General features: G+C 42.4%; 1 protein-coding gene across 1 annotated transcript in view; it reads left to right on the top strand.

The window, feature by feature from the left end:
- LOC110969430 (neuronal membrane glycoprotein M6-a-like) overlaps positions 1-19,205 on the top strand; it is a 35,035-nt gene extending 15,830 nt beyond the window's left edge. The window contains 7 exon segments of the mRNA XM_022219516.2: positions 4,516-4,708; positions 5,775-5,823; positions 5,825-5,932; positions 10,486-10,639; positions 13,532-13,608; positions 13,690-13,755; positions 14,974-19,205. Coding sequence (XP_022075208.1) covers positions 4,516-4,708; positions 5,775-5,823; positions 5,825-5,932; positions 10,486-10,639; positions 13,532-13,608; positions 13,690-13,755; positions 14,974-15,126 — 800 coding nt within the window. The 3' untranslated portion in view covers positions 15,127-19,205.
- The last annotated feature ends 636 nt before the right edge of the window (positions 19,206-19,841 follow it).

The following is a 19,841-nucleotide window of genomic DNA, read 5'->3' as shown; positions in this document are numbered from 1 at the left end:
TCTAAAATCTGAGGAATTAGACTTTCCCACATGCAACACATTCTCAGATCACTGTTTCATTGCTATGATGGGTAATAACTTTAATAACTTTATTTATGTAGCACTTTCAAATCAAAGTGCTTCAGAGCAAGCAAGAGGTAAAGTATAATAATTAACTGATAAAACTATGGCTAAGAAGACACAATAACGATAAAACTGATAAGAACAATAAGAAGACACAGTACCTCACAGTTAGGTTTGTAAAAATACACAATAAAACTCACATGAAAAAATCTTTATGAACGAGACCACGGGATGTTGTGCAACTTCTTTACAAATGTGAGGGTTACAGCTATGCTTTTTCTGTGTACTGAAATATATGTGAAAAAACTATTTATAATTTTTTTAGTTTTTTTGCACTTTTAAGCAATTTATTGTAGTCAAGACATAAATCAATACATATTAATAAAACTTAAGATATAAGGGTTATATTGATGCAAAACAAATAAAAAAAATACTCCAAAAGATTTCACTACAGAATGTAAAAATGTAAGAACACGTCCTGGCAGAGTTACACACTGGTAGGTCTTAAAGATAAGCTCCGCCCTCGCTGCTCGTCTGCAGGTAAAAACCCACCCAGCAGTCTCTGTTTCAGAATGCACTAAACTGAAGCTGGATGTGGGAGGGAGTCTGTGTTTTTGGTTCTTATATCGACGCTGACGGCTCTGATGACCATCCATCCCAGTCTTATTCTCCGAGCATCAAACGCTGTCAAAGATCAGAGACCTGAGCCGTCGTCTCGGTTCATCTGGTCCCCCTGTAGAACACGATGGTCTGGCTGCTCCTCATCAGCGTTCTGTTGTAGGGGCGCGTTTGGATTTATTTCAACCAAAAAATATTCAGCACCTTCTCAAATTAAGAGGAAACTGTTTTAGCGGAACGGGGAGGTGAGAATAGACATGAAGATGCAAAAACTAGCATGAAGAACTTTACATCCAAGTCCTCCGCTAAACTTTCGATATGGCAGGTTTACAAAGTTAAAAACGACAGCAGCGGTGAGAACAAAGCGACCAGTGGCAGTTTACCATAAGGAGGCTTTAAAGGTCTCATTTTCACTCACACGTTAAAGCTAAGCTAATTCCCTGTAACAACACTGCAAGCCCAGTTTCCCTTGGTCAGAGAAGACGACACCAGCTGAGGACATCTGGACTCACGGCGTCTATTTCTGTTGATGTTTCTATGGAATCACCCTGTGTGTGGATAAATGATGCTAAACGGTCCCCAGAGTGTTTAAACATGACGCTCAGAGCTCCTGACAGAGTTTAAAACAGCTGTGGTGGTCTGCCACTTGGTAAACTCAGTCAGCTAGTTCTCCCCTTCGTGTCTGCAGGACGAATCACATGACTGTGAGCGTTAAACGGTGGACGAGGTCCAGCAGGAGGAAGGTTAGCTCTGTTAGCTCCCTTTGTAGCATCACTGCTGCCTCTGCATAGTTTTCATGGGGAATACTTTGTCAGGACCAAGGTTTTGTTGGTTGTTTCTGGACTGAAAACCTCCTGGAACCCTTTAATCTCTCAGCAGCTACTGTAGAATCACAGCCACACAGGCGGTGAGTCATCTGAAAACGCTGGAGCTGCTGGTGCATCGTTCACAGCTACCGCACAATTATATAATGTGGCAGGTGGAGGACTCTAATTAATCATTCCAAACGCAGGAGAGCGAAGACAGAGCAATCACAAGTAACCCTTCACCAGCACCGACCGCGAGACACTCGACAGAAGCAATAAAGGCTCAGATTCATCTGGATTTGAGCAGCCAGCAGGCGGGTCGGATTCAGTCCAGTGGAGTCGGATCGCTGGTGGAGAAAATATGGCGTCTGTGTGCACAGAAGGCCTCATGTTTGCCTTTTTAGGTTTTAATAATGCAAAGACACATAGTGAGCAGAATCCAGTGCAAATGAACGCCTCTTTAAAACTGAGTGTGTGTAGTACCGATGAAGTTCTCTCAGATTAAACTTTAACCTCTGAACCCCAAAATCTGGAGCTGAAACCATAAAAACAGGACGTAACTAAGTAAAAGCTTCCCAACAGTTCTCTGTGTGGGTTCTTCTTCCATCTGGACAATCAACCAAATCTCAGTTTAAAACTCTAATTTCATTCAAATCACAAAATCAACCACTGAAGTGAAACGGATTCTGTTAAAAACTACAAATTCTGCCCTCCTCGATGCAGCTGTGAAGCCATGACTGACTCTGCTGGGATCAACACTCGTGTTGGAAAAAAGTTGAAATCTGGACAGCTTCACGCAAATCAGTGCAGCTCAGAAAAGCTCCTGGAAACCTTCAAATATCCCAAAATACAGACAACATGTACGACAACGCATGCAGCAAAAGCTCAACCACAGACAGTAGCTTTCAGCAGCTTAAACTCATCTTCCTGCAGCTCTTCATTAGACCTAAACGACTGAAAAAATGACTCGTCTCAGCAGGAACATTCCCTCACAAGCCGAGGTTTCCAGAACATCTTCCAAGCACGTTTCAGAAACTGGAAAATTAAAAACAATCGATTTCTCGAGGTGACTTTTGGCTTCTTCTGAGCTTCCTGCTCGATGAAATCTGTCATGAAACGTGACATTCGATCCAACATTTCCACTTTTACTCCCGTTTGAGTAACTTTTGTTCAAAACTGGAGCCTTCAAAATAAATTCAACAGTATAGAATCTTTGTTTTCTTCAACTTATTGTCTCAAAAAGCTAATGGGGAGTTAATGAGCTCCATGGGAGACGGAAATCTTTTCTGAATGGATTCTGACGTAGCAACAGTTTTAGTACAGAACCCATCAGCTGTTTCCTGATCAGCTGTTTCCAGATCAGCTGTTTCCAGAGATGCCTGCTGACATCACAGAGTCGCTACAACCTTTCTGATTCAGAACGATTCCTGAACACTTCTCTGCATTCTCTCTCTCGTAGACAGACACGTTTTTGTTTATTTCTTCTTCTTTGGTGAAATATTTATTACAATAAATCAATGAAATAACAGCAGATAAAATAATAAAAACACCACAAATGCCATTTTCAATTGAGGAATAATAATGATACTAACAAAAAAATTGAGGGTAAAACCACAAAGACAAGACTAGTAATAATAATAATAATAGTAAATAAGTAATATAAATATGTAACTGAGAACAAGTGAAAACTGAGAAAAAACAAAGACAGGGCTAATAGTAGTAGTGAATAAATAAAATAAATCTATGAATAAAAACAAGCAAAATAAAAGAAATTTGATGGAAAAAGCCACAAAGACAAGGCTAATAATAACAACAATAATAGTAAATAAATAAATAGAATAAAGACAGGAATACGTGAACAAATGAAGGGTAAAGAGAATAAGTCAAACTAAATCAAATAAAATAGATTTTGGCCTCAGAGTTGAGAAACTGATGAGTGTTTTAAACCTTTTTCTCATTTTTTTGCAGATGAAAAACGACAAAGCTGCATTCCAGTTTTCATATTTTGTTATTTTGCTTCTATGTGTCCTGCAGCTTCATGTTGGAACCTTCTGATCATGACGCTGTACTTTGTCAGTTTGTTTGTACTCCTATGTGTGGTAGCTGCAGAGGATTGTGGGTCAGAACCACGGTAAAGCCTGCAAAGTGCAAAATTCCTCCAGATGTAGCAGGACTTCTGGTGTTTTCTTATACTACATGTGACGTTCTGCGTATACATGCTGCTTCTTGTTCTGCTGACTGCATGGAACGGTAGTTTGGTGGTTTTGTTTTTGGTTTCTTCTCCTCCGTTTGCTAACGTAGTCTATAGCGCCTCCTACTGACGACGCTACACAAAGCAGCTGATGGAAACAAACCTAATTCATGTTTTACTTATTTTAAGTTTTGCAACATTGCAAAACTCCCCCCCATTTTCTGGAATGAATTGATTACAGGCCAATGTGCAGGGATCAGCTCAGCATTATGAAGGGAATAATATTGGTTCTATGTGGTGTTCTGCTGGAAAACTTTGGGTTTTGGAGTCTGTTGATGAGATTTAGACACCCAGATAAATGTTAACTCAGAACAAACAGACATACTCCTTCATACAAGTGGAAATCAAAAACATCAGACAATCAGGAACATCTTCAGGAACATGACAACCACCCAAGACGTTGATTTTACCTCCAAACTTCCAAGACCTCATTCTGACCAAACATCAACAGGTTCCCAGAGGCCCCACTGGAGAACCCAGAGAACCCAAAGATCCACAGCCAATGTCCTGGTCCAGACCCCATAGGACGCCCTGTCGGGTCCTCTGTCCTCTGGTCCAGACCCCATGGGACGCCCTGTCGGGTCCTCTGGTCCAGACCCCATGGTTCAGAACATTTTTGACCACATAAGAGGGACCAACACATTATTAGACAGGCGGTCATGATGTTGTTCCTGATGGGTGTGTTTAGAATCTGTTGCTGCACAGAATAGTTTGTCCTGAAGACGTGCTTCCTGTCCCGTCGGATCGTGGCGCTCAGTGTTGTGTTTGTGTCCTCAGGCTGTAAGGAGTGCTGTGAGCGCTGTGTGGGCAGCCTGCCCTGGGCCTCGCTCATCGCCACCATCCTCCTCTACATGGGCGTGGCCTTGTTCTGTGGGTGTGGCCACGAGGCGCTGAGCGGCACCGTCACCATCCTCCAGAACTACTTTGAAGTCATCAGAGCCCCTGGAGATACGCTGGATGTGTTCACCATGTGAGTGGCTGCTCCCTCCTTTATTCTCTCCAATGTGTGTCCTTTTGGCAGCTAAAACAACTACTAATCTCCTGATACACTTTGAAAGTTCTGAAACGTTCTGCTGATATTCTCAGTGGGATGTTTTTGTTCAGTTCCCAGAATGTTCTTCGTAAAGGTGTGATATTTTGTCAAGGTGTGATAACTTTTGTCAAAACTAAATGTTCCACTGAGAACGTTCTTTCTTTGTTATCACTGAAGGAAAGTTTCATAGATTCTACTATGTGTTCCTCAACAGCATCCACAGCGTGTTCCACTTTAACTCACATCACAGAACCGTTTTAAAAAGCTCGTTCTCAACTTCACATTCCCTTTATTCTCACTGAAGCTCTGCATCCAAATATCATTAAAATGTAATTAATGCAGTTAATAGATATTATTGTTGTTGTAGATACAAATAAGGGACGACCTGAATATTTTTTCTTTGCTTCCGATCTGATCAGTCAATAATTTAGCTGCCTGATAACACACACTTCACTTACATTAAAGGTATTGCTATAGGTCTCCAGTCAGTTCCTCAATGTTCTGTAGGTGGAACCTTGTTGTAAAGTTCCGGTAGAACACTGCCTAAATGTAGTATTAGGGAGTAAATGCAGTACTAGAGGCTAAATATAGCGTTGGAGGCTAAATGTAGCGTTGGAGGCTAAATATAGCGTTGGAGGCTAAATGTAGCGTTGGAGGCTAAATGTAGCGTTAGAGGCTAAATGTAGTCTTACAGGGTAAGAAAATGTAATGTATATCGGTTTGTAGTTCCTGGGTGTTCCACCAGGTGGAGCCTCTTCCTGTTTTAATACTGCAGAGCCTGGTAAAAGTCTCATTCAGACAAATCTTAGTGATTTTCACTAATTAAAAGCTCTGTTATCTCCGCCCACTGCCTTGAACCGACCCTCCACTGAAAACCTCCGACTCGTTTTGGCAGCGACATGTGGTGATTTAGCTGAAGACCAACGCCAAGTCTGCAAACAACACTTCAGATTAAGGAGCCCTCACTAATGAATGACGCCGTGCTGTGTCCTCCTCTCCACAGCATCGACATCCTGAAGTACATCATTTACGGCCTGGCAGCTGGATTCTTTGGTGTTTGGAGTGCTGCTGCTGGTGGAGGGCTTTTTCACCACCGGAGCCATCAGGGATCTCTATGGAGAGTTCAAGATCACCGCCTGCGGACGCTGCCTGACTGCATTCGTAAGAAAACTGTTACACCGACACGTTTCATGTGATGCATTTACAGCGAAAACTGCTTTTTAGAATAAATAACATGTTAAGATGCTTTGGAGAAATCCGTGGTAACAAATGACATATTTAGAGGACAGGCTGGTGATGTTTCTGAAGATAACGTCCAGGATCTGTCAATTTCTTGCATCCCATACATTCTCTATGTGAAACTGCATGCTGGTTGCGTTGCCCCACAGTTGTCCGCTGCTGCTGATTTGCATAGATTTCACTTCTACTTATGTGAATGAGGCAAGGGGAGCGGAGGTCCGATGCCTCGTGAAACTTTCAAAGCCTAAGCAGCCGTCATTGAACTAAAAGCAGGACAAATTCAGCAGATTATTTCTCGTCTCAATGTTTTCAGAATTACTTTTAACTGAACCGTTTTCGTAATAAATGAGAACGTTTGTGACCGAGCAGCCATGTTGGCCCGACACGCCTACCGGACTGAAGCTAAAGCGACGGTCATGTGACGTAAGCAAGAACCGTCAGTTTCTTGCTTACCATTCATCGTCTACGGGAAACGCACCACGTCGCATTCTGGTTGCATTACGGCGCGGTCACTCGCAGCTCATTTGCGTAAAATAGACTTGACTTCTATTCTGACAATCAAAGAATCGCCATGTTTGTCCGCTGTTTCTACCAGACTAAAGCAGCAGTCATGTGACCTCATAGCCGCCCACTAGTGACACGCCTGCTGAGATGGAGATGTTCAGATGTGGTGCATTTCCGTGAAATAAACACCTGTGGGCTCAGATTTCACTGAGATTTTTCCAACATTCAGCAGACCAACAACTGGTCCTTAAACCTGTTTTATTCGTGCTATAAAGCCCTTTTTGTTGTCTTTTACCATAAACACTGATTTTCATGTTCTTGCCAGCTATGTCGCTTAAACATGGATCAATCCTCCAATGAGAGCAGTCAGACAAGAAAGCATTTTTACTTCAGCTTAAATAACTGTTTTAGAAGCCTTTAAAATAAATAACGTGCACCGTTACTGAGCATTTTCATGAGACCCAGCAGACGAGTCTCCATCAGTCTGTTACGCTCATTTTAAAAGATTAAAGGAAATGGAAACATTCTACATTTTTGCAAAAACATTTGTCTCAGAGAAGGAGTCATTGAGCTTCACATGATAAAACACCTTTTAGTAAAGCTGTAGGTCATGATGCCAACATGGCCGACACCAGCTGACAGGAAGAGCTGAAAACAGAGGAACTAACTCCTGCTTCTCCTTTAAGTTTTTCAGTTAGCAAACATAAAAAACAGACTCAGACCTGCTTTACCTTTCAACCGTCCACACCTCGAGCTGTTCTGCTTTTATTCTTGCCTCATTGCTCCACCTGAAGTCTTGCAGCTCTGCAGAAACAGAACAACATGAAGGAGAGAGCTCAGTTTATTCAGTCTGTATTACAAAACTGGACTTCAGGTTTCCACAGGTGTTACAAACACTGGAATAAAACAGTCTCCACATGCCTCAGTCAGGTCCACCTCTTTCCCTCCAAAGCACAACTCAATTCAAGTGTCCAAGTCAAACTTTATTTTCCTTTCAGTTGGTCGTAAACCTTTAAAGACAGAAAAGCAAAGTTAACACCATCAAACACAAAATCAAAAATTAACACGTTAACCATTTAAATGAGTCACTTAAGCCTTTTAAAGCAAATAAAGAATAATCTATTAAGTGTTCACATTTTAAGCCTTCTAAATTAACATGTACCAATCATCAACATTTTAGTAAAGTTTGAACATTTAACAGGTCGTATTTTGACTTTACTTTAATTCAAAATGACAATTTTAATTCATTTGACATAAAATCAGTGAAGTAAACGCTGCAGTTCACATAAACTCGACCATATCAAGAAACATTTCAGAAAGCAAACAAACATTTCACCAAACGTTGGCGTCTTCAGACTGAATCCATGCGTGGATCTCCTTTGTTCTTTCCTTCCTTCTTTCTCCTCTGAATGACGGAGCTTCCTCTGAATCAGTAATGATTGATCAGGGGTCAGGCACACTGGAAAAAATGCCCCTCTCAAACAAGGATAAAATAACTTATTTGAAGGAACTTTTACCTTGAAATAAGTGGAAAAATCTGCCAGTAGAACAAGTGAAAACTGACTTGGTAAGATTTTTTTGAAATAAGATATGATATTTAGAATACTGAAATCTTAAATTAGCTGGGAAAACTTATTTTAAGCTATATTTTGCCAGGATTGTCAAGCTGAGGTGTCTTAAAATAAGGCAGGCATGCTAAAAAAAAAATGCAGTTTTTCACTCAAAAATAGATTTTCGCCTTCATGTAACCTCCTAATCTGAGATGTTTGAGTTTTCTTGTAAAATGTAACTCAAAACAAGATAATTCAAGATTGTTTGACTTAACATATTTCAGATGAATTGTCAAAAAACAAGTCCCTCCATCTTACTGAAATGTCATTTGTTAAGTGAATTTATCCTAAATCAAGTGGGATGAGACATTTAGACTAAAAATAAGACAAACAGACTTGGTAAGATTTTGAGTTTTTGCAGTGTACCTCTGTGCTGCTACCGGTGCATTCTGGGAAGTGTAGTTTCCTTCAGTTATTTGTAGTTAAACACTGCCTACAGTTCAGCCAACAGGTGCTTGAGTTTTTGTCACAGCTGAGTCAAAGCAGCTGATTTTGTTTGATTTTTTTACAGATTCTAGTTGGAGAAGGCAGTTTATTTTTCACTAAAAGCTAAACATCCTGTCTGACGTCACAGGTAGACCACAGGCCAAACGTCTGGACAGAAAAGAAATAAACCCCATTATTCTATAAAGAGTCATTCATCAGATGTTTTTTATGATAATTATCAGGTATTTTTGTACGATTGTTTCTTTACTCAGCTGTTTCTTTCTGTGCTCGTTACAGAGATACACACTGGAAAAAAATGCTCCTCTCAAAACAAGGAAAACTTATACCTTGAAATAAGTGAAAAAATCAGCCAATAGAACAAGTAAAAATGTCAGATTTCTAGAAATAAGATAAGATATTTAGAATATTGAGATCTTAAAATGAGCTGCAAAACTTATTTTAAGCTCTATTTTACCAGGCTTGTCCAAGTGTCTTAACCCTGCTGTTGTCTTCATTTACAGCCCCAAAAATTATTGTTTCCTTGTCTGAAAAAAAATTTAAAAATTCAGCAAAAAATTCCTCAAATTTATAAAAAAATTGCAAAAATCTTCATGAAGAAAATTCCTTAAACTTTTCTGATAAAAGTTTTATTTTAAAAGAAAAATCCCCAAATTTAGCAAGAAAATGTAAAAAAAAAAATAATTTAAAATTGTAAATATTTTCAAAAATGAGTAAAATCTTCCAAAAATCCTAAAAAATATCTAAAGTGATTCCATATGTATCAGTAAAACTTCTGATATTTTCTTTAAGAACATTCACATAAAAATCAACCAAAATCCAGAGAAATTAGCAGAATTTTGGTTGATTTTTATGTGAATGTTCTTAAAGGGATAGTTCAGGATTTCTGACATGAATCTGTATGGCATCCCCGTCAGCAGTGTTGTTCATTCACACAGACTTACTGCCGACAGCGTCCGGTGAGCAGAGATCCGCTCCGGTTTTGGTCCAGACGAAGGTAGTCCGGATAGTTTGCTGGGGTCACGAAAATAAAGCGTTTTCTTCTCAAACCAATATGTGTTCGAAAGAGTGATATATTTATATATATTAAAACCGTCGTCTACGAAAAAGTCAGACCTCGTAAACGCTTGGCACTATTTTCTCTCCCTTCATATCACTCCGCGCTGCCTCCAGCTGGCAGGTTTCACTTTGTTTACTGCTGGTAAAGTTAACAACAACAACATGTCTGACGAGGACAGCGACGATGAATATATGGACTTCAGCATTCAGCCAAGGGGATATCTTTATGAACCCGAATATACTGAAGCCGAAATTCACCAGATGAGATTTCAGAGAATCTATTTGTGATTCTGAATGATCATATTTTGACATTTAAGACTTTTTTGTATTGTTTGACAAAGTATTGATGTTGTAAGTAAGTTTTTGGTCATTCTGGATGTTTTTAAGTCTCTTCTGACAGGTTTGAAGTTGGTTTGGACAATTTTTTCTCATTTTGGACAATATTTTTTTCCACCCCGTTTGGAGTTAACGTTTTTCTTGTTTTGTGTCTTTTTTATTGTCATGTCTAGTTATTCCATTTCATTTAAACCAATTCTCAGTTGTTTCAGAGAATCTATTTGTCATTTGGGATTTTATTTGTCATTAAGGACATTTTTAAAATATGTTTGGACAAAATTTTGATGTTTTATACAAGTTCTGAGTAATTTTGGACAACTTTTTAGTCAGTATGGATCCATTTTGATTTATGTAAATTTTGAGCCTCATCTGCTACCAGAAGACATCTCCATCACTCTGTCCTTCTCCACGATGTTCTGGTTCCTCAGACCTGCAGGACTTTAAGATGAGCCTCAGTGAGTTAAAATGAGACAGAACAAAGAGAAAGCAGAGGGTTGAATGCTGCCTGGTGTCTGTTCACAGCTGATGTTCCTGGCCTACCTGTTCTTCCTGGTCTGGCTCGGAGTGACGGCGTTCACCAGCCTGCCGGTCTTCATGTACTTCAACGTCTGGTCCATGTGTCAGAACACCAGCTCAGTGGAGGGAGCCAACCTCTGCCTGGACCTGCGTCAGTTTGGTACGTTCATCATGACAGGGAACGAAACATTCCTGAAACCAGATGACTGGCTCCACTCATCATGGATTCAGGAAGTAGTCAGAGCCTTCACACATTCATCACTGCACTTCAACTCATCCTCAACTACCAGATTTTCTCCATCTACACTCAGGAGATGTGACTTCCTTCCTTCCTTCCTTCCTTCCTTCCTTCCTTCCTTCCTTCCGTCCTCCTTTCCTCCTTTCCTTCCTTCCTTCCTTCCTTCCTCCTTTCCTTTCTTCCTTCCTTCCTTCCTTCCTTCCTTCCTTCCTTCTTCCTCCTTTCCTCTTTTCCTTCCTTCCTTCCTCCTTTCCTTCCTTCCTTCCTTCCTCCTTTCCTTCCTTCCTTCCTTCCTTCCTTCCTTCCTCCTTTCCTTCCTTCCTCCTTTTCTTCCTTCCTTCCTTCCTTCCTTCCTCCTTTCCTTCCTTCTTTCCTTCCTTCCTCCTTTTCTTCCTTCCTTCCTTCCTTCCTTCCTTCCTTCCTCCTTTCCTTCATTCCTTCATTCCTTCCTCCTTTCCTTCCTTCCTTCCTCCCTTCCTCCTTTCCTTCCTCCTTTCCTCCTTTCCTTCCTTCCTTCCTTCCTTCCTCCTTTCCTTCCTCCTTTCCTCCTTTCCTTCCTTCCTTCCTTCCTTCCTTCCTTCCTTCCTTCCTTCCTTCCTTCCCTTCCTTCCTTCCTTCCTTCCTCCTTTCCTTCCCTTTCTTCCTTCCTTCCTTCCTTCCTTCCTTCCTCCTTCCTTCCTTCCTTCCTTCCTTCCTTCTATCTTTTGCAGATACTTTAACCCTCCTGTCGTCCTGCAGGTCAAACTGACACGTTTCAAAGTTTGAAAATGTGGGAAACAAAACAAAATCAAGCTTTGAAGAAGCTTGAAATGAAGCTTCTGATGTCCACATTTTCAACAGTTTTGGGAAATCTTTGAACATTTTTTGGTGGAAAGAAATGTTAAAAATGTTTCTTTCAGAACATTCCCATAAAAATCAACCAAAATCCAGCAAACTTCACTGGATTTTGGTTGATTTTTTGGTGATATGTCTGGAATCGCTTTAGATATTTTTAGGATTTTTTTTGAAGATTTTTACATATTTTTTGAAAATATTTAAGAGAATTTTCTTGCCACATTTGTTTTTTTTTTTAAATAAAACTTTTAAGGGAAATTTTGAAGGAATTATTGGAATTTTTTCCTGAAGGTTTTTACAATTTTTCAGAAATTTGAGAATTTTTGTTTGCAGAATTTTTTGGGGTTTTTTTCAGACAAGGAAACGATATTTTTCGGTGCCTCTGAATGAAAGCGTGCATGAACATTCTCTGAATCCTCTGTATGCTATTAGATTTCTGGTGAGCCTTCAGCTACCAGGAGGAGCTTTTTATTGCTTTTAGAACATACAGAGAACAGACGAGCATCTTTTAGTTTTTGCTCTGGACAGATCAGTGATGCTGTAATTTATCAGCTTTTTCTTCACTTTGTGATTCAGTGGAAACGTTCAGCATCTTCCAAAGCTGTGGATGGGTCCTGATAACACCTGATGATGACTGAGAGAAGTCACGCTGATCGTTTCCTCTTCCTGCTCGTTGCAGGCGAGTTCATGGCGGCTCACCAAAACACCAAACTGGCACAGGAGATGGAAAAACCTGTGTGTGTGCGGCCAAACTGCCAAACTGCCGGCAGAAAGCCCCGCAGCGCTCCATGTGCCCAGAAAAGGAAGAATTCAGCTGAGATACATGGAGCTGATTAGCGGCTCGACTCCAGCCTGTATATGAGTTTATCAGCTGTGATATCGGAGGATCAGACAGGTGGGCTGTGATACCTGTGGAAGTACACCCCCTGTCAAAAGTTTTGAGACGGGTTCTAATTTATTTGAATGAGAAAGTGTCTCAAAACTTTTGACAGGGGGTGTAAATCTAATGAGGCAGCCTGGGAAAGAAGAGGCAGCGCACACAGACACATGCAGCGCTTTACTTCAGTTACGTGTCCAGTTTCTAACCTGTTCAGTCTCTAAAGACAAGAGAAGATTCTGAAAATGCACAGAGGTACCAATAGAAATGTGAGATGAGGCATCTCCAAATGCTCATGATGGTTTCTGCAGTTTTCATGTTGCAAACATCTCTGACAGCGTTTTACTAAACTCAGAACGCACTGAAGTTTGGAGGCCACATCTGCAAATAAGAAGACGAAAGATCTAAAGAAATGACAGCATAGTAAGCAAGTGAATAAAGCATGAAGAGTTGGAGGTCACAGAAAGCTAAAGGTTGAAAATAATATCAGGAGAAGTGACACCGACAGAGCAGCAGTTCATGGAGGCAGCAGCTCTGAGGATTCTCTCTGATCTTTGGGCTTATGCTGAAGTTGGGAGAATTTTAGATTACAGAACAATATGGAGACTAAAACTCGTCTGCTTAGTCATGATATCTAACCTTGACCAGAGCAGAAAGTCCTGAATATCTTCATACAGCGTCTGTCTGTCAGAGGATAGTTTGGAATTACAAGGAAGCACCCTAGAAATAAAACAGAACTGCCATAGAAATAAAAGAAATCATGTAAATAAAACCCAGCAGTCACGGTGCTGTCCACCATGTTGTTCTCCAGGATGCCCACATAGAAAAAAAGAGGCTTTTTGTACAGCGCCTCCTGCAGTGCTGCCATCTGCTGCCCAACGGGTGAAACTGCAGCCGGGCCTCCTGGCAGAGCAGAACCTCCTGATGGGAGGAAGAGGTTTGGATGGTTCCCAGCGGGACCACGAAACATGAACAGCTCTAATTAAATAAACATCCATCCAGAGGTTCGGGTGACTCGTCGTTTACCCTCCAGCCCCAGACAGATGTGTGTTGATGATGTGTGTGTTGATGATGTGTGTGCTGATGCCGTGTGTGTTCACCAGGGGCGGTGACCATCAACGAGGAGAGGAAGGTGTGCACGGGATCTGAGAAGTTCTTCAAGATGTGTGAATCCAACGAGGTGAGACGAAGCAGAAACCAAAGACAGACAGCTCTGAGCCGAACCTTCCCACCAACGTGATGCCGTGTTTGTGTGTTACAGCTGGACCTGACCTTCCATCTGTTCGTGTGCGCGCTGGCAGGAGCTGGAGCTGCTGTCATCGCCATGGTGAGAACCAGTATTCTGCCGTCTGATTGGCTGCTGGCCTGGACCTCTAACTGGCACTGATTGGTGCAGAAGCAACAACAAACACATAATTCAGCAGGAGGATGGAGCTGTATGGTCAGAATGACAGCACAGATAGCCGAACATCCATCCATTAGCTATACACCAATTAATGCTCATTAAGGTCACGGGGGGCGGAGCCTGTAGTAAGAAGATAAGATAAGATAAGATAAGCAGAGGATATTTGCGGTGCTACAGAAAAGGCGACTGTGCACATCATCAGCAGAAAATAAATAGAAATAGTCAATATAAACATGTACTGATTCTTCTACAGGTTAAATATCAAGTTAGAGTGCTCTGTCTGTTAGAAGATGCTGTAGTTACTTAAACTAAAGGAACAGTTTTACCACTGATACAGCCAACATCGTCTGTGGAAACGGCCATCAGCATCTGGGATAGACTGTCCAGACCCACAGACGCGATTTAATTGGTTCAGCAGGTACACATGATGATGACCTCAAAGCAAAGTCGAGTTTCAAACAGATGTTCTGCATGCAGGAAACATGAACTAACCTTCCTCCTGACGTCTTCTGTAAAACAAACAAACTCACCGCTCATTTCCTGTCGCCGTTCAGAGTCGCAGGGTTTGAGTCCGTCCCAGAAACACTCTACAACTCCCCAAGTGTTTGGATATTAAAAGGTGGATTTCACTTAAAATACAACTTTAAGAGTTTAGATATTTAAAGGGTTATTGCACCAAAAATCCAATGTTAAGTCCAAACGTTGAGATGTTTAAAGGCATTTTTCACCCAAAATACAATTTGAAATCCAGGAGTTTATATATTTAAAGGTGTATTTCCACCCAAATTTGATTTTTTAGTCCAAAAGTTTAGATATTTAAAAGTTTATTTCAAGCAAATATGACTTTAAGTCCAAGTGTTTCGATATTTAAAGGTTTATTTCACCCAAATGCGACTTAAAGTCTAAGAGTTTAGATATTTAAAAGTGTTTTTCACCCAAAAATATTCACATTTGGTTGTTTTATGATGTTGATTCTATCAGAGACATGTAAGAACAACGAACACTTTTTCCCCTGAGGTCACTAGAACGGATCGATTCTAACTTGTGACCTGCTGTGTTTCTGTTTGGCTCAGCATCAAACGAAGCAGTGAGCTGTGGTGTGTTCCTCCGATCAACCACACGTCTCCCGTTCCTCCTCAGGTCCACTTCCTGATGGCTCTAGCCGCTAACTGGGGCTACCTGAAGGACGCCAGCCGGATGCAGAAGTACGAGGACATCAAGTCCAAGGAGGAGCAGGAGCTGCACGACATCCACTCTACACGCTCCAAAGAACGCCTCAATGCCTACACATAAACACACCGCCACGAGAAACGACACACACAGACGCACACACACCACATGACACGTGCACACACACACACACACACACACACACACACACACACACAGAAGCCTGATGACAGAAACACAGCATCAACAACACAAACCACAAAGATGCATTCAAACACACAGACAAAGACACGAGTAGTCAGACGTTAGACAACAACAACAACAGAGCGATGACAGCGCAGACGCCCTCATCGTCCTCGTGTCTGCAGTAGATGGTTGGCTTCGTGTTTCAGGTTCAGCATCCAACACGTTTAAAGAACCGCAGATGGTTTCTGGAACTCACAGGAAGTAGGATGCAGGTACCAGCGCCACCACAACCGTGATTATTTAGTCAGAGCGCGGTCACTGCGTCCCGAACTTCAAACTGATCACCCCAGATTGGACTGTGATTAGTCTGAAGAACCACCAACACGCCGCTGTGTTTTCCCTCCAGCAGAGGGATCATGAGGTGCAGCCAGACCGTTTTCCATGAAGGTCTGGATGTGCCGAACTATTCCACCTGTGGTGCTGCTGCGGCTACGTCAGCTGTAAGAAGTCCTTCGAGTAAAACCTGAAATCCTGAAGCCCTTTACACCCTCAATGTTCAACATCCAGTGATCCATAGGGGGGAAAAACAAAAATGAAAAGAGTAAAAAGCTTCTGAAAATTAGCCAAAAACACGCAGACAGAGCGCAGTGTGTCGAAAGCAGCACAGCAAAGACGAACCAAAAATGAATGAGAAGAAGAACCCAAAGATTTATTGTTGTTTTTTTTTTAAAATTTGGTCCTCGGTGGCGTCTGGTCGGGCAGCAAAGAGGAAGCAGAGAAGCTAACACGCTAACACGCTAACCTGCTAATGGCTACATCTACAGCAGACATGTGAAGGCGTCTGTCAGCTCATCATTTAACCTGGGGGAGGACAGGATCAGAGCTCCGCCTGCCTCCCCCGTCAATCACACACACACACACACACACACACACACACACACACACACACACACACACACACACACACACACATACATAGATGTGACTGAATGGTTGGTGTTGTTCGGTGATGTCATGCTGTGTCGTGTCGTTTCGCCACACTATGATGACTGGTGTTGCAGAGAAAAAGGTCCCCGAGGAAATTTGTGCCTCCGTGGTACAAACAGGAAGCTTTGCCACCTTTCCTTCCTTTCCTTCCTTTCCTTCCTTCCTTCCTTCCTTCCTTCCTTTCCTTCCTTCCTTCCTCCTTTCCTTCCTTTCCTTCCTTCCTCTCTTCCTTCCTTCCTTCCTCCCTTTCCGTCCTTCCTCCTTTCCTTCTTTCCTTCCTCCTTTCCTTCCTTCCTTCCTTCCTTCCTTCCTTCCTTCCTTCCTCTCTTCCTCCTTCCTTCCTTCCTTCCTTCCTCTCTTCCTCCTTCCTTCCTTCCTTCCTTCCTCTCTTCCTCCCTTCCTTCCTTCCTTCCTCTCTTCCTCCTTCCTTCCTCTCTTCCTCCTTCCTTCCTTCCTTCCTTCCTTCCTCCCTTCCTCCCTTCCTTCCTTCCTTCCTTCCTTCCTCTCTTCCTCCTTCCTTCCTTCCTTCCTCTCTTCCTCCTTCCTTCCTCTCTTCCTCCTTCCTTCCTCTCTTCCTCCTTCCTTCCTTCCTTCCTCCCTTCCTTCCTTCCTTCCTTCCTTCCTCTCTTCCTCCTTCCTTCCTTCCTTCCTTCCTTCCTTCCTCTCTTCCTCCTTCCTTCCTTCCTTCCTTCCTCCCTTCCTTCCTTCCTTCCTTCCTTCCTTCCTTCCTTCCTTCCTTCCCTCCTCTCCCAGCCCCTCTCACCCTCCAGATTGTATAAACTTGTGATTTGTCCTCAGAAACAGCACATCTTAGCAGCACAAAGTCTTTTTGTCATCTTCTCATCGGTCTGTCGAAGAACGTTTTTTCTCACTTTTTGGAATTTTTGCCACGTTTTTATCTGTATTATTTCTGTGTGGTTTTAACACTGCGGGTATTTAAGCGGGGCAGGTGTTGGGGTGGGACGGGGTGGGGCGGGTTTGTTTCACATTTTCATGTAATGGTTCTGTATCTCAGTGGTTCTGCACACACACACACACACACACAAACACACATGCCAGTAATCTGGAGAGTTTCCATTACTCGTTCTGTAGTCGTGTTTTCTTCGTCGCCTTCTTTCCACGAGCCCCAACGTGAGCAGATGTTAGCAGGGAGCTGAGACTGGAGGTCGTTGTCTGTTCTAGAGGTTCTAGAAGTTCTAGAGGAGGTCTGGAAGTGCTGAAGGAAGGAGGAGGATTGTAGACGGCTAACGAGCTAACGAGCTAACGGGCTAACGGTTGGGTTTGTGCTCTCACAGGCGGTTCCCAGTCCACATTTGGTGTCTTACATCATCATCATCTCCTCAGGTGCTTCTGCTTCAGATGATGGGTTGGTTTGGGTCGGCGGAGCTACACCCGCTGGGCTCAGATCGGGAACATCGAGGCTCGCTTTGTTCCTAACGCAGCGTGTTTGGAGAAGGAAAACGCTCTGATGTTGTGTTGTGTTCGTTTTAGTGTGTAGTCGTGTGGAGCAGCCGTGAGGAGACATGATTCTCTATCTGCCAGTAGAGATGACTGAGTTCAGAGTGACTTCAGGACGACGGTTTGATTTGATGAGGACACACACACACACACACACATACATGTTTACACACACACACACACACACACACATACATGTTTACACACACACACACACACACACACACACACTCCACCACCGCCATCACTCTGAGCCATAACTCTTCGCTCTTTTACTTTTCACCGACAACATTTCACTATTTTAGTATCAACTTTTAATCTTTGAAACTTTTTAAATGTGAAATCATTTAATTAGAAAAAAAGAAATGTGTTTTTTTCTTTTTTTTTTCTTTCGGTGTGGGCAGTATGAAGCACTGTACCTACGTTAACTCTGTATAAAGATATACATATATGTGAAACAGTGGAGGTGAGCAGCCGGGAGAATGATTTCCTATCGGCTACAGAGTCTGGAGGAGGTGCTTCAGTCCCAATGTCCTGAGCTTCTACTCCCTGCACAGCTGCATTTACACGCCTGGATGAGGTTTGGAAGTCTCTGCAGCACAAATATCTGCTGATTTAAAGGCAGCACTGCCATTAAAATATCAAAAACGAACGCTGCGCTTTGAGGAAAACATTCGGTGATGATGTCGTGAAGCTCATGCACAGACCAAACACGCAATAACACCTCTGAGCTTCTAACAGCTGCACTCGTTTGCTGCTTTCTGAGTTCTTCGCAGAGTCAAACCTGGTCCTCGTGTCGTGTGAATGCAGCCGAATGCGACAAAAGATAAAAGAACAAAAAAGCGTTGTTGAAGAAGGGAGCCTCCATCAGACTCGTGTCCTGTTCAGGTGCGTCTCGGCTGCATACAGTCAGTATTTTTAAGGGTCTAGTTTTACAGTAACAGTATTCTATCATTTCATTGCCTGACAATGGATGTCTTGTCAGTGTTTTTAACCTCAGATAAAAGAAAAAAATAGTTTTTTGTGCACTTATTGACCATTGTGAGCTCTCTCTCTCTCTTATTCTTGGTGTGTAAGTGCATTGAGATCCCGGTTGTGGGACCTGTGTATAGTCTTGCAGCATTGGTTATAACCTGAAGAAATAACAAAGATGAAAACGAATGAATTCATAATAATGAAGATAATCTTATACTACATAAAAAAGACAGTGAATCTAGTTGTTGTTTGTGGCATGGTTATGCATTCAATGGTCATAATTTTAAAGATTAAAACAAGACAAAAAAAATCATTCTTTTCCACCGGCGCTGTTCTGCTGTTTTTGTTTGATTTTCCACTTTTCAGTGTGCAGTATTGCGGTTCCTGTTGCTAATGGTGTTGCTAAGCTAGCTTGCTTGCTCAGTTGTTTACCACCAGAGCAATATATTGTAGCAGTTTGACAAAATCAAGACGTAAACAAGAAATCCATTCCCTTCAATTTCCGGCATACAAGTGCATGAATCTATGATTGCAAGTCTTCAGTGATATGATTATGGTGTTCTGTATTGTTTATCCTAATAAAGCGGATTTGCAGATGTGGTGTAATGTATTGCTCTGGCCACCCGTCATCCTGCACCCACCTCCGCTCACATCCTCTCTCTGGGCCTCCAGCTACAATCACACAGCAGCTCTGACCGTTTCAAACACATTTCAGTTTGAAAGTGACTCACGCCTGATTTCCGGCGGCCGAAACAAGACGACAGCGGAGTCAGCGATGCTTAAGTGAAGCTCGGTGTAACCTAGCAACAGGCAGAGCTCACACAGCCAACCCTCCATCTGTAATGGCCGCTCTGCAAACAAGGCCAGGCAACAACTCAAGCTGCTTCCAGCAGGTGAAGGTGAAGAAGGAAGCCTGTGATGACGGCTGCTCTCTGTTTCCTGAATGAAGCCACAGCCTGCTGGAGGAATCAGGGAGAAGATGTGAGCTGCTCGCCCTCCTTCTGTTTCAGTCTCCTCACTTCCTGTAATGACCAGTGTTGATGCGTGTCCGTCCTGCGTCCTCTCTGTCCACCTGCTCACCGCCTCAACATGGACTCACTTTCCATTCCAGGATCCTGAGCTCAGCCACAGGATTCAGAGAACTGCCCATGTGGGCGTGATAAAGCATGATTTCCAGGAGGATGGAATGTGATTGGCAGCCTTCAGTGAGGAGGATGTGATGTGTCTCTGAG

The sequence above is a fragment of the Acanthochromis polyacanthus genome, chromosome 3 (genome assembly GCF_021347895.1).
Source record: "Acanthochromis polyacanthus isolate Apoly-LR-REF ecotype Palm Island chromosome 3, KAUST_Apoly_ChrSc, whole genome shotgun sequence".
Classification (NCBI taxonomy): Eukaryota; Metazoa; Chordata; class Actinopteri; family Pomacentridae; genus Acanthochromis; species Acanthochromis polyacanthus.
This window is presented reverse-complemented; position numbering and strand designations above follow the sequence as displayed.